The sequence below is a fragment of the Micromesistius poutassou genome, assembly GCF_964030765.1.
Source record: "Micromesistius poutassou genome assembly, chromosome: 9".
Classification (NCBI taxonomy): Eukaryota; Metazoa; Chordata; class Actinopteri; order Gadiformes; family Gadidae; genus Micromesistius; species Micromesistius poutassou.
The window spans coordinates 10,779,834-10,792,167 of record NC_140279.1 but is presented as its reverse complement, the minus strand read 5'-3'; the positions used below and the strand labels follow the sequence as shown (position 1 = coordinate 10,792,167).

The 12,334-nt window shown below is 43.0% G+C and overlaps 1 protein-coding gene across 3 annotated transcripts in view; it reads right to left on the bottom strand.

Moving 5' to 3' along the window:
• The window catches only part of ryk (receptor like tyrosine kinase), a 40,229-nt gene extending 31,906 nt beyond the window's left edge, over positions 1 to 8,323 (bottom strand). For all 3 annotated transcript variants that reach the window (XR_014637014.1, XR_014637015.1, XM_084473146.1), the window contains exon 1: positions 7,645 to 8,323. Coding sequence is in view for 1 of the 3 variants with exons in the window: in XM_084473146.1 (XP_084329272.1) it covers positions 7,645 to 7,858 (214 nt within the window). In the remaining 2 variants the exon portion in view is untranslated. The remainder of the gene's footprint in view (positions 1 to 7,644) is intronic.
• Between the last annotated feature and the right edge of the window lie 4,011 nt (positions 8,324 to 12,334).

Sequence of the window (12,334 nt, the reverse complement as noted above, 5' to 3'; positions counted from 1 at the left end):
ATGTAGTCCTATGCTAGGACTACATAACTTTTTTAGCATAGGCAGCCCAACTGCATAGCATGTGTCATAGCATAAGCATTCCCAACTCCATTCCAGGAAACAGGAGTTTGTATAATTGACCACTGTGAAACCCAGTGATAAACACTGGAGTGGACCTTTATTAATGGAAGATTATGAGAAAGATCCTCTGGTGAAAGATCCTTTCTAGAGTTCCTGGGAGTGTAAAAGTGAACTTGTGTGAGGCAGATACTACAGAGTTCAGCATGGGACAGCGAGAACCTCTGACAAACCCAAACAATTCCTGAGGTGGAGTCAGTCACGCGAGGAGAATCTGAAATCAACCAGGCCCTCCCTACAAACCTTCCCGTTTAAAATTCCCAAACACCAGTTCTGCTCCGGCCCGAGATGAAAACACAGCCCAGCTTTGGAGCTTTGGTGGATTACATTCCACAGCAATGAGTAGAAAACGTCACCGTGTTTGAGGTTTTCTTTAACATACTTCAAAGAACCCATGCATCACCCGGCCCCTCCATACCCCAGATCAGCCCCAAGGCAGAGAGACCAGGGGAAGGGACGTCATCTTAGGAGAGGGTGAATGGACGGCATTTATACTCTGCTGTTCTGGTGGCCGCTGCGACTGCTCTCAAGAGAGCTCTAACGCCACACATTCTCTCACACTCCACTGGGAGCAGTTAGGGTTTCAGCATCTCGCTCGAGGAAACACTGACAACACTTGAGCCTGGGGAACCAGCCTGTGAACTCAACTGACAAGCCACCCCCGTCCAGTTCCCAGATGACCCGATCTGCATCCACCCGATGAGGAGCGGTGCTCCCCAGCAGTTGTTTACTGGTGCGTTACCAGTGGACAGGAAGGTTTACTCACTAAACAACATATGGTTGACTGGACAAACAGAGCCATCCCTAGCTCCCGCCCGGGTCCGGATGGGTCCGGGTGGAGGCGGGGAACACAGGATGCTTAAGAAGACCCGGCACGCCACCCGGACGTGGATTTAGGGCCGTGTTTTCACATGGCAGCCCGTGAATATGGCTGTGTGTGTACACTACAGACCGGGTTCTCATGGCTACGCAGAGACCGGATTAGTTCAAATGTATTGAACAGAGGAGGTGAAAGGGTGCATTGTCTAACTGGTCATTGGAGGTAGCATTAGGAAGGTGAATACAGACTCCAGCATGATGAAATTCAAGGAGGATGTTTTGAAATTGTTTTGGGGTGTATCAGGTACCCACACACTGAATTCACCTCAACATATCTGTTGTTTTCCTACACACAATATCCAGCCTAGTCTTACCCTGGCCTTCAAAGAACCACTCTCTTCAGTCCCATTGAGGATCCCGACCACAGACAAACACACAAAGACCAGATCTGAAAAAACAGGACCTCATCCAACTATAAATACATTCCCTCCAAGATGGCCACTTATGGACAAAGGGGACATCAGAGAGCCCCCCCCCTCACTACCCACCATTCAACTGCAGACTCTTTGGTATCCAGCATGAAGAAAATTAATACAGCTGTCAATCATTCTCTGGCTTGTTTCCGTCTCCAGGCTTCTGATTGGCTGACAGCTGACTGAGGAGGGCCGCAGTATGGGTGCACTATTTGAAATTGTGGTAGGGTAAAAGTCACCATCTTTTGGCATAATGATTGTTTAAGGTCATACTTTCTAGACTCAGATCTAAAGACATGTATTCATACATTGAAAAGAAGAAGCCATTAAAAGGTTTCAGTCAAACCATTCACAAATGAAAGTTAGAGATTGAAATGCAGTCTCCATTCATTCATGGTTCCACATCTAGCTGCACGGTAACCACATCAATAATGAATAGGCCATGGTCAGATTACAAACATAGTGTTTGATACGGTGAGCACACGGTCAGCCCTGAGCTAGCGGTCAGCTCTCTGCCAGGGGCACAAAGGCATTCTTTGAAGCAAACCCAAATAGCTTAAATATAGTTTAAATAGCTTTTAATGGTTATTGGTGGGAAACCGGGAATCCCTGCACTCACTTTCATTCCTCCACACCGATGTTTGCTAGTATGGCGGGAGAGGAGAGGCAGTGTGACCGACCAATCACTGGCCGGGGAACATACTTCCTCCAGTGTTCCTCCGACTGGGAATATTCCCCTCGGAACGACTGGAAAACATCCCACAGCTGGGTCTTCCATGGAAAACCTGGCTCCAACACCCGGCTATTATCAGGAAGGGCTAGCCGAGTTTTGGCCGTGCAGAAGGCTTTCTACAGCCTGTTGTTCACACTTCTGCTGCTGAGTGATCATACTGATGCTGAGCTTCTCAGAGGAAAGGGAGCGAGGCGATGGGGGGACTGAGATCAGCAAGCAGACTTCATATTAAAAGATCCACTAAATGCAAAACAGACCCACACCTGGGGAAATGTGTGGAACTGCAGTTCACCTTTCTGGGGTGCATGGTCAAGCAAGCTTTCAAAACAAGGATTTGTAGGTTTCTGTTTTTGGTTCTGACTTCCTTTATAACATCACCATTTATTGGGGTATTTAAGTGGGCATTTAAGACTTAATAAGATTGCCAATTTTTAGGTAATCTAATCCAAAATTCAGATATAAAACCATTAGAACTTCCTGAACTGTGAAGTCCAAGGTACAGGACATCTATAAATCATTTGTTTATGATATTTTACTTATGGAATGGTCAAAAAACTAAACGTAGAGCAAGGTTTTATAAAACTGTTCAGCGCGAGACGCTTTAGTGTCCTCATGCAGTCAGGGGCCATTTGGAGAACGCATTAAGACATTAAATTAAGTTATAATGATTCAGTTTCAGCGGGACCATCTTCAGCCTGGCACTCCGCTGATTGGCTTGTGGTGAGGTGGGAGAGGAGGGGGGAGGGGAGGAATGCACACGATGATGGGGGAGGATGGGAGGTTAGCAGACCGGTCCTGTCGTTGCGGAGGATTTACGGACAGAACAACTCCCTTCCCATTAGTCACATGTGTAAAAACAATCATGGAGGCAGCCAGTACCTGACCCAAAGACAAATCTATAAATAAGGAACGGCCAGGGCCTTCCTGTGCACTTCCCCGTCCCATCCCGCGGGATCCATGTTCGTTAAGGTTATGAAATTAAAACGCTTCAGGAAAAGGTTTGCAGTGCACTAAACCGTCAGACCCCGTGCGGTCTGCAGCTAAACTCCAGCGTGCTCTCTGGGCCGTTAACAGATAACGGATAACCCGCCAACATGGGACTTGATTACACAGTAGAGGCACACTTAACGTTTAACAGCAAAAAAGCCCCCTACCCTTTGGAAACTGGTGGTGGGGGGAAAAAAAATCGATTCTGTTCCGTACCGCAATATTTTGCGCACGCAATAATATCGATACAGTAGCCCAAAGTATTGCAATATTAAAAAAAGTTTTTTTTATTTAGCTTACTCTGATAGCATGTAACATGTTGACCAACTCCTTTTTTTGAACAAAAATGCCAATATTCCCAAATTAATTTTACATTTTGGTTGATGACCTTGCAGCCAACAGGACTGGACTCTAGCAGTACACATTTGTTTATTTTTCTCAATTTGATTGAAGCTAGGCCTGGGCAATAAAACAATAAATGATCGTATTGCGATAAACTTTTGATCAATATCAATAGAAAACATGTTCAATATATATCGATAAGAGACTGGACCACCGAATCTAGCAGCTGGGTTTGTTACACAAACACGGTTCCATACTTATTTACAATAAGTGAGTGTTTTTCATTGTTGTATCAATATTGGAGTATTTATCAAAGAATAACAGTGGAAGGTCATATTAAGTGTTAAACAGAAGTGTTTACATCCAGCATGGTAATTCCTAGTCTTATTAGGTCATTACAATTATCAAGTTATCGATATCGATCAATAGGATCAAGTTATATCGTGATGTCTTTCAGCCATATATCACCCAGGCCTAATTGAAGCTCTAAGTTACTCTTATTTACATGATTATTCTCAGGTTTATGTTACTTTATTATGTCTGCTTTATGTTACTGTAATTAAATTATTTTATGTGTCAGTTTTATGTTATGTGCTGGGAGCTCAGCATTTATGTGAGAGGTCTCTTACTATGGTCCTGTGTCCTGAATGTTCAAGGACAAAGTTTTTGCACCACCCTCCTAGGTTTTTACACTTCAGGTAATGTGTAGAAGATAATGATGTTCACAGAATTAAATGTGACATTTGAAGCGAGTTGGTCATATTTTCCTCATTATTTGTAATGCCTTTGAATAACATGGGAAACATGAATCGCAATATATCGCAGAATCTAATCGCAATACTTGCTGTAATCGCAATAATATTGAATCGTGGCCCAAATATCGCAATACTATCGAATCGTTACATTTTTGCCAATTCCCACCCCTATTGGAAAGACAACCAGTCTTTATGATAGCAGGTAGAGGGTGCTTGGTTCTAATGGCCCGGTGCCAGAAAGTGTTGCTGAAAGCTTTGCTGGGTTTCAGTTCAACGACCTGAATCGACCAGGTCAGAAAACGTGTTGTTGGACCATAAGAGGATAGGTACGTGGGTACATGTCAATAACATTAACTATTGATCTCCTTACACTTGGTTCTTGGTTTGAGCCCTGATGCCCACCGTCTACATGGAGGTACCCTTGAGCCAAGCAGCCTTAACCCATACCTGCTCCTTAATGACGTGCATCTCAGTTCAGTACAAGCTGTGTTTGGATAAACGCTCCACAACATCAAGGTGATGGTAAAGAAGGAGAGCTACATCCAAACGCATGTTCTGATTGGTCGGAATGCTATGCCCGCCCACATGAACAGTGCGAGGGGATTGGTTAGACAACAGAGACCAGACAGGTTATCCAGTTATCCAGAACCTTGTTCCGCTCATCCTGTAGAAAACAAATGGACGGCTGAGATCTGCAGAAGAGATCACACAACTATGGACGCCCAAGGGAGGAAGGGGGAGAGAGGTGGGGAGGGAGGGAGGTGGGGGGAGAGTGAGAGACAGAGACAGTGGAGATACTAAGATAGAGGAGGTAGAGAGATAGGGGGTAGGAGAGAGAGGGGGCAGTAAGAGTGATAAAGGGAGGGGCAACGCAGAGAGGAGGTAGAGAGACGACAGAGAAGATAAAGAGAAAAAGGTAGAGAGACACAGGAAGACAGACCGAGAGGGAGGGGAGGGAGGGAGAGACACACAGGGGAAGGGGAAGGGAAGAGGGAAAACAAATGTCGATCTAACCCAGGATTCAGGCTGAGGAATGGTGGCCATCTCCCCAAACAGCCCTATCTGAAGAGGAGGGAGACCCTCTCTCACTCACAGGAAGCTCTTGTTGACCCAACAGGGGATCCAGGGCACTAACACTGATGGGTTCCTATTTGTCTTATTCAAGGGCCTCAGCTAAACATGACAGAGCGCAGCGCTGAGGCAGAGAATCAGGGCTGCAACCATTCGTCAATTCAATGATCCATCGCTGCAGGACAAATGCAGTCCATGCATTATCAAAACTCATTAATAAAACTATAATTTTACAGTTGTTTGTTTGCATTTGTAGCATACTGTATAAACACACCGAAGAGACGGCAGATATGGTTCAGCGACACACTTAACACAATGGAAAGACTTTAACAACTACAGTAGTGAGTCTCAAGCTGGGCTGTGTTTATCAAAGTGGCTAATGTGTGAAGCTAGCTCTCCCACTCTCTCTCTCTCTCTCTCTCTCTCTCTCCCCACTGTAATCTAAAACTCTCGCCCCTTCATTAGACTGTGCCATGGTGCTCACGCTGCTAATAACTAGCTTCCAACAGTGCCTCCCACACAATTAAAGCTAACCCAACATTAACAACTCCCTGATAAAAACAACAAACCAGCACCTGTGTGGAAGACTAGGAGAAAATTTCAAAATAAAAGCCAGGGGATATAGGCATGGTTAATCAAAATAAAAGCATGTCTATGTATATCTAGTTTTGCCTCTCCTTCGCCCCTAAATCCTTGAACTATCAAGACTCCCATTTCCTCAAGCGTTCTCTGTGTCACAATGACAGAGTGCTTGGAAAATGAACCACTGGGCAAAGTGTTCAGGGGGGATTAGTGTGGAATGGTTTAATGGAGGTTTCTCCAGGTACCAGAGGCCGTAGTAAAATATGAGACACTAGAGACAGGGGTAGGCCAACAGATCTGTTATCACAATGTCCGTTGAAGGCGTTAGTCTTTTTTAGGCAAAGCTACAAGCGGAGAGGGGACACTCCTGGTAAAATGTCCCAGTTGCTGGTTTATTCAGGTTTCGTTGATACGAATGGTTTCATGTTGTAGGCTTTCCTCGGTCTTCGGCATGTCTGATTTTATACCTGATGGTAAATCAGATGATTCAAACATAAAAACACAGACAGGAACCGTTTAGCTGTGATCGGGTAAAAAGGTTCAGGAAATGGAATCAGGTTACCTCGATAAACCCTTAAACGGCTTGAAGAGACAGCATCTAGACTTGAGCGAGATATTAAATAATCCTCATCCTCCTAATCCCATGACAGTCGTTAAACCCTGTCTAGGATTATCCTACGATAGATTACATCTGTCATCCCCAAGGAATCCTATCCTTTCACTTTAGGATCAGGATGAAGAGGCCCCGACATGAATGAAACTGAATCGAATGTAATGAGAAGGAGGGTTGATATTTTTTTCTGCTAACAGGCATTGGGAAACAGGAATCCACTCATTTTACATTTAGGGCATTTAGCAAACGCTTTTATCAAAAGTGATTTCCAACAATTCACACACAGCCAGCTCGTCTGAAGATGTTATGGTTGTGTCTTGCTCAGGGACACCTCGATACTCAGCTAGGAGGAGCCGGGGGAATCAAACTAGCAACCTTCCGGTTACCCTATCATGCAAAATAAAAATTAAAAACGAATAATAAGAGGGCAGTGTTTCCTGAGGATGTCATTTTCCCTGCAGGTGTAGTGGTCAGGTCCACCTAGACTGGACCCCACCTGCTCTACATGATTCATCCGACCACTTTGTCCTGCGTGCCTTTATCTCAGCAGTTAGCCCGACGTGCAATTATTCCTTACCAGTAAACGTTGCGCATCTGGGCAACAGTGAGCAGTCTTATTTTGATGGAAAGGGGCACAGGTCTGGAAACAATACATGTTGTACCAAGCTATACTGCCTCGAAATACAAATGATGTGAATACGTCTATATGCAAGGTAAATATGCAAAGCGAATGCACGTATTAGTGACAGTTGCAAACTTAGAGACAACAACCCATCTGCAAGATGCTGCAGAACCTAGTAACCTAACCTATTAGACAGCCATCACATTGACAATCACGTCTCAAACACATCAACTGGTTTCAAACACATTCAACACTACATAAACACCGAGGCATACTTTCCTTCCAGTTGTTCCTGTGTATAATAACCAAACACATGAATAATGTTAATGTTTATTGTTCACAATCATAACATGCAAGTGTGCGTGCACATTTTTATGTGGACACCTTGTCTATATTTTCATTGCCTTTCATCTTACTTCTGTGTTTTGTATTTTAAACTTTAATATAATGTCTTCCTTCAGCTGGGAAGTTGTGACAGGGTCAGCCTTTGGATCAACAAGTTATCTGAAACAAAAAAACACAAAACTTACCCAGAAACTTCTTCACCTCCTCCAGGCTCATGTAGACGTTGACCCCCTGGTTGTTGTTGCTGACGGCGGGAGGGGAGCTGCTGGGGCCGGCGAGGCAGAAGGCCCCCTCCAGACCGAGCAGACACAGGAGTCCCCCCAGCCTCCACAGCACCCAGTGAGGCCAGGCCCGCAGCCCCGGGACCCGGGGCTCACACCCGGGACTCGACCCCAACATAGCGGCGGTGCTCGTTGTTGTCTGGCATGCAGTTTTTGTGTTTCTCTCCGTTGTCCCCGCCTGAAACTAACCCCTTCTCATCCGTATCTAAAGGTAACCCCGGGAGGCAACATTACTCTGGACTTAATAACGTATAAAAAACGCACTTTTTATCCAGAGACTCACGAACCTTTTAATGGGTGTTCTCGCGAGATCCACAGCTGTCTGTGGTAGTCGGCGGCGGTGTTCTCGCGATGCGCAGCTAGCCACCAGCTAACTATGATAACCAGACTGGGGTGATCGGCCGCGGTCGGGCGTCCTCGGGTTTTCCAGTGTTGAATTAAATCCCAGTGCTTTTAATCACACCCACCAGATGTTGAGGTCCGGTAAAGTTTCATACTTGTACGAGTAAACACGATAAAAGCGCCCCAAAAAAGTTATGGAGCTAGTGGAGCCAGTATTCCCCTTCCACGGTTCCTTCCTTCCCCGCTGTCCCACTTTTTGGTCTGTGGGAGAGAGAGGGCTGCTGCGCATGCGCTCACTGCTCTGACGACAGAGTCCGAAGAAGCGCGGGTTCGTTTGATTCAGATCCAGATTCAGATTCATGGTACTTTATTAAACCTAATGGAAATTGTTTAATAAAATATTGCTCTGCTCAGGATCTATAAAATAACGTGTTATGAAAAAGTACAGAATATAACATTTAATATAAGTACAATATGAAATACAAAAATAGTGCCCAGAGTATGGAAATACAAATATCAATTATAGCTGCTGCGCAGCAATGGGTCGGGTCCGGGCTAATTTTGGCAAATTCTGAGCAACAAACAGGAGAATAGGAAGACAGGACAGTTGACCTTATAATGTTCAATTTGCACCAGTTGAGGATTGAACCCACAACCTCTGGAACCAAAGACCATTGTCTATCGCACTGAGCTAATTGGCAAGTGGCATTTCAACAGTGGCTTCACAAATTGAGTAAGCCATTCACTGTCGTGCAGGCAGATTTGAAACCACAGTAAAAAGAAAAATCAGTTTTTGAGGTAAAATTATGATATGTATTTGTCAAACATCTACTATGAGTCTAAGATGTTAGGAGCCTTCGCACATGGTCCAGTCCAAGCTATTTGGATTTTTAAATTTAGAGGCTTGCTGTGATGCCACCATCAGTACAACTGTCATGTGTTTCATGTTGAGGACATCTGACATTTTGATCTGTCATCATCATCATCATCATCACCACCCTTGCTGGGTCTCGAACTCACAATTCAGAACATTTTGTTGTTTTGTTTCGGAGTGCCAGCCCATAATGATTTTTTGAAAAAGGGGTGCCATTCCGAACCTGAAAAAAAGTCTGCCTTTGAAGGGACCTGCAGTTGTTCCCATGAGAGCAGAATTCAAAATGTTCTCAAAAATTCAGTTTTTGAGATAAAATTCTGATATTTGCCAAACTTCATCAACCATGACTCCAGAATATTCTCAATATAATATAATATTCTGCCACAGGTTGTTCAAAACCCAGTTAGAATGAAGTTGATACCTCATCAAAATACCAGATGGCCTCATTTAGAAATATAAATTCTTCTTGATGGAGACAGCACACCTCTGAATAAAAAAAAAAGAGAATCCAGGACACAATTGTATTCCTAGGTTGTTTTCTTTTTCTGAGAAAATCATCATGAATGAAAACTCACCAAACTCTGCACACAAAAGACAATAGTCCTGATGGTGGCGCTACAGCAAATGTCTAAATTTTAAAACTTTGAAAATTCATACGAAATCAACCATATGCGACAGCTTCACAACTTCCATTTAACTGTAGCCCCAACATTGGAGAAAGTTATGTACATTTTTTTTCCTTCACTCTGTTTTTTCAAAGACCAATTATGCTTTTCCAGCTTTTCAGACTCATAATGATTATTACTATCCTGTCTTCCTATTCCCGTTTGTTGCTCAATTGCCAAATTTTGCCCGGAACCGACCCATCGCTGCGCAGCACCTATAATTGTATTTTTTATTTGGAGGCTTGCTGTGATGTCACTATGAGGACTTCTGGCATTTTTATGTGTCATTATCATCATCACCCTTGCTGGGTCTTGAACCCACATCCCCTCGCACCACAAACCAGCGCTTAACTCAGTGAGCTAATTATCTGGAAGTGAGACATGGTGTGTGTCTTCTCAAATAGACTCAAGGAGTCAGTGTCCGGACAGCTGTTGTAAAGGCAAATTTAAAAAATGGTCAAAATTTCAGAAATTCAGTCATCTAAACAAAAATCTGATAATACATAAATTGCATCTTGACAGCATGGAAATGTTGGTGATTTGTTTTTAATGATAAGTGTTTTGCTTCATAAGAGAAAATATGATGTTTAAAAATTCCACTCTCACATTGGCTGCAGTTGTTCCCATGAGAGCAGAATTCAAAATGTTCTCAAAAATTCAGTTTTTGAGATAAAATTCTGATATTTGCCAAACTTCATCAACCATGACTCCAGAATATTCTCAATTTTTTTCAGGAAGATTGAAAATGTATTTATCAAGAATTTGATGGTATACGTTTACAGTACTGTTTACAGTCATACGTTTTCATGCACTGTAGGATCAATTTTTGCTTAATCAAAAATCAGAGAAACAATTTTTGTTGAGGACGGTCTGGAGATGCTCTGTACCAAGTTTGGTGACAATTGAGCAAAAATTGTGGGAGGAGATACATTTTAAAAGTTTTACAGTTATTGAAAAAAAACAGAGTGATGGACTTCATAATTTGTAATGAGTTTAAGTGGACAAAAGTTTCAGCAGTATTGAGGCTACATTGTGGTGAAGTTTCAACACTGTAGCATCTACCGTTGGTTTGGTAGGAATTTTTTAAGTTTTTAAATTTAAACGCTTATTGTGCCCCCCCTAGGAGGGGGGGGCACATGTCCTTGGAGTTGAGTGAATCTGGCATGGGACTGGACCTTTGTGCAAAGTTTGGTGAGTTTTCACCCATGGGAAGTATGACTTCCTTGGAAGAAGAAAGAATTCCTAGGAATACAATAGGTTCCCGGCAGCTTAGCTGCCCGGACCCTAAATATATAGGAAGCAGGCACATAAATATTGATAATTTTCATTCACATATAAATAGTCATTAACATAAAGGGACTCAATTGCTTTGATCGCATTTGAGTCTCTTCAAAGTAACATACATACTAATTTCAATTTGGTAAAAACGAATGAATGACGTTAAATAACACACATAATGATAACTTTAAATACTGATTTTTTATATGATTGATTTAAATGAATGCAATTAAGAGATGAGAAGGCTGATTTGTTTACAGAGGTTAATTCAGCTTCAGGATGTTACCCCAGAATCTAAATCTTGTTTAATGTCAATTCCTCTTTGTGTAATGCCGATAATAGACCTAAACATTGGTCAGCTAATAAAACAAAATAAATTTAAAAAATACCTTTTATGTTAGGCTGCTGTATATTTGATGTTCATGCTGTATTGACTAAGGGGGGAAAACACAATCTTTGTTCCCAATCATGAAATAAAGGCCTCTTATTGGTCGACATTAGGCCGCAGAGAGTGCTCAATGAAACCCTGCTGATGCATTAAGATGATGTCACCCTTTGTAGCCCACAACATGGGTCTCCTGGGATGCAGGCTCTGGTTGATAATGATATGTGTCTGATATCAGGCTGCATCTATTACGATTGAACAATGTCACCAATAGATTTGATCCATAAGTCAACTTGAATGCTCACGTTTACGATCAATGCAGTGAAGTGGTTGTTTTGGTGTGTAACAATGGAAAATATCTCATCAACTGCTGCAAGAACAGACCAACAACACAAAAGTAGGTTTTACATTTTATTATTAAAATATTCACCTACAAAACACCTATGAACACTATTTACACAGTAGCTAGCAACAGACGCTTGCTCAGAAAACAAAGGAAGGCAAGAGAGTAAACAACAAATGTACAAAGAAGCTGGTGAGGAACGTCTTTCTCTTGGAGGGAGGGGGTTGGATTATGGGATGTGCTTTACTTTACAGTCCTGTACAGTGTTGCATCGACTGGAATCGATTGTTTTGTCTGTTGCTAATTTTCCCTGAGGGAATTCCCAGAGGGAATATTCCGGAAAACTCCTATGGTTCAGTGTGGGCTGCGTGTCTCTGAGGTATACGGAGGCCGGGAGCAGAGTGCACTGCCAATCCTGTTTATAATACACATGGACAACTTCAGAAACCGATTTGAATAAACTTTGACCTCTTGGTTATTTTGAACTATATTTTCTCAGAGTCACACCTCTTCGTCTCCTAACCATCCCTAAAAGGAGGTATCCTTCGCCTCGTTCCTTCTCTAGGTTGATTTCCAATTCCGAAATGGGTTTTGGGGAGTTTCCCTTGGAGGGGGTGTGGTCTAATGCCGGCCCCTGATAACCTATGAGTCTGTCACTGTGATAAAGGGCGATACGACTAAAGATAGCTTTGAATCTCTGTTGATGC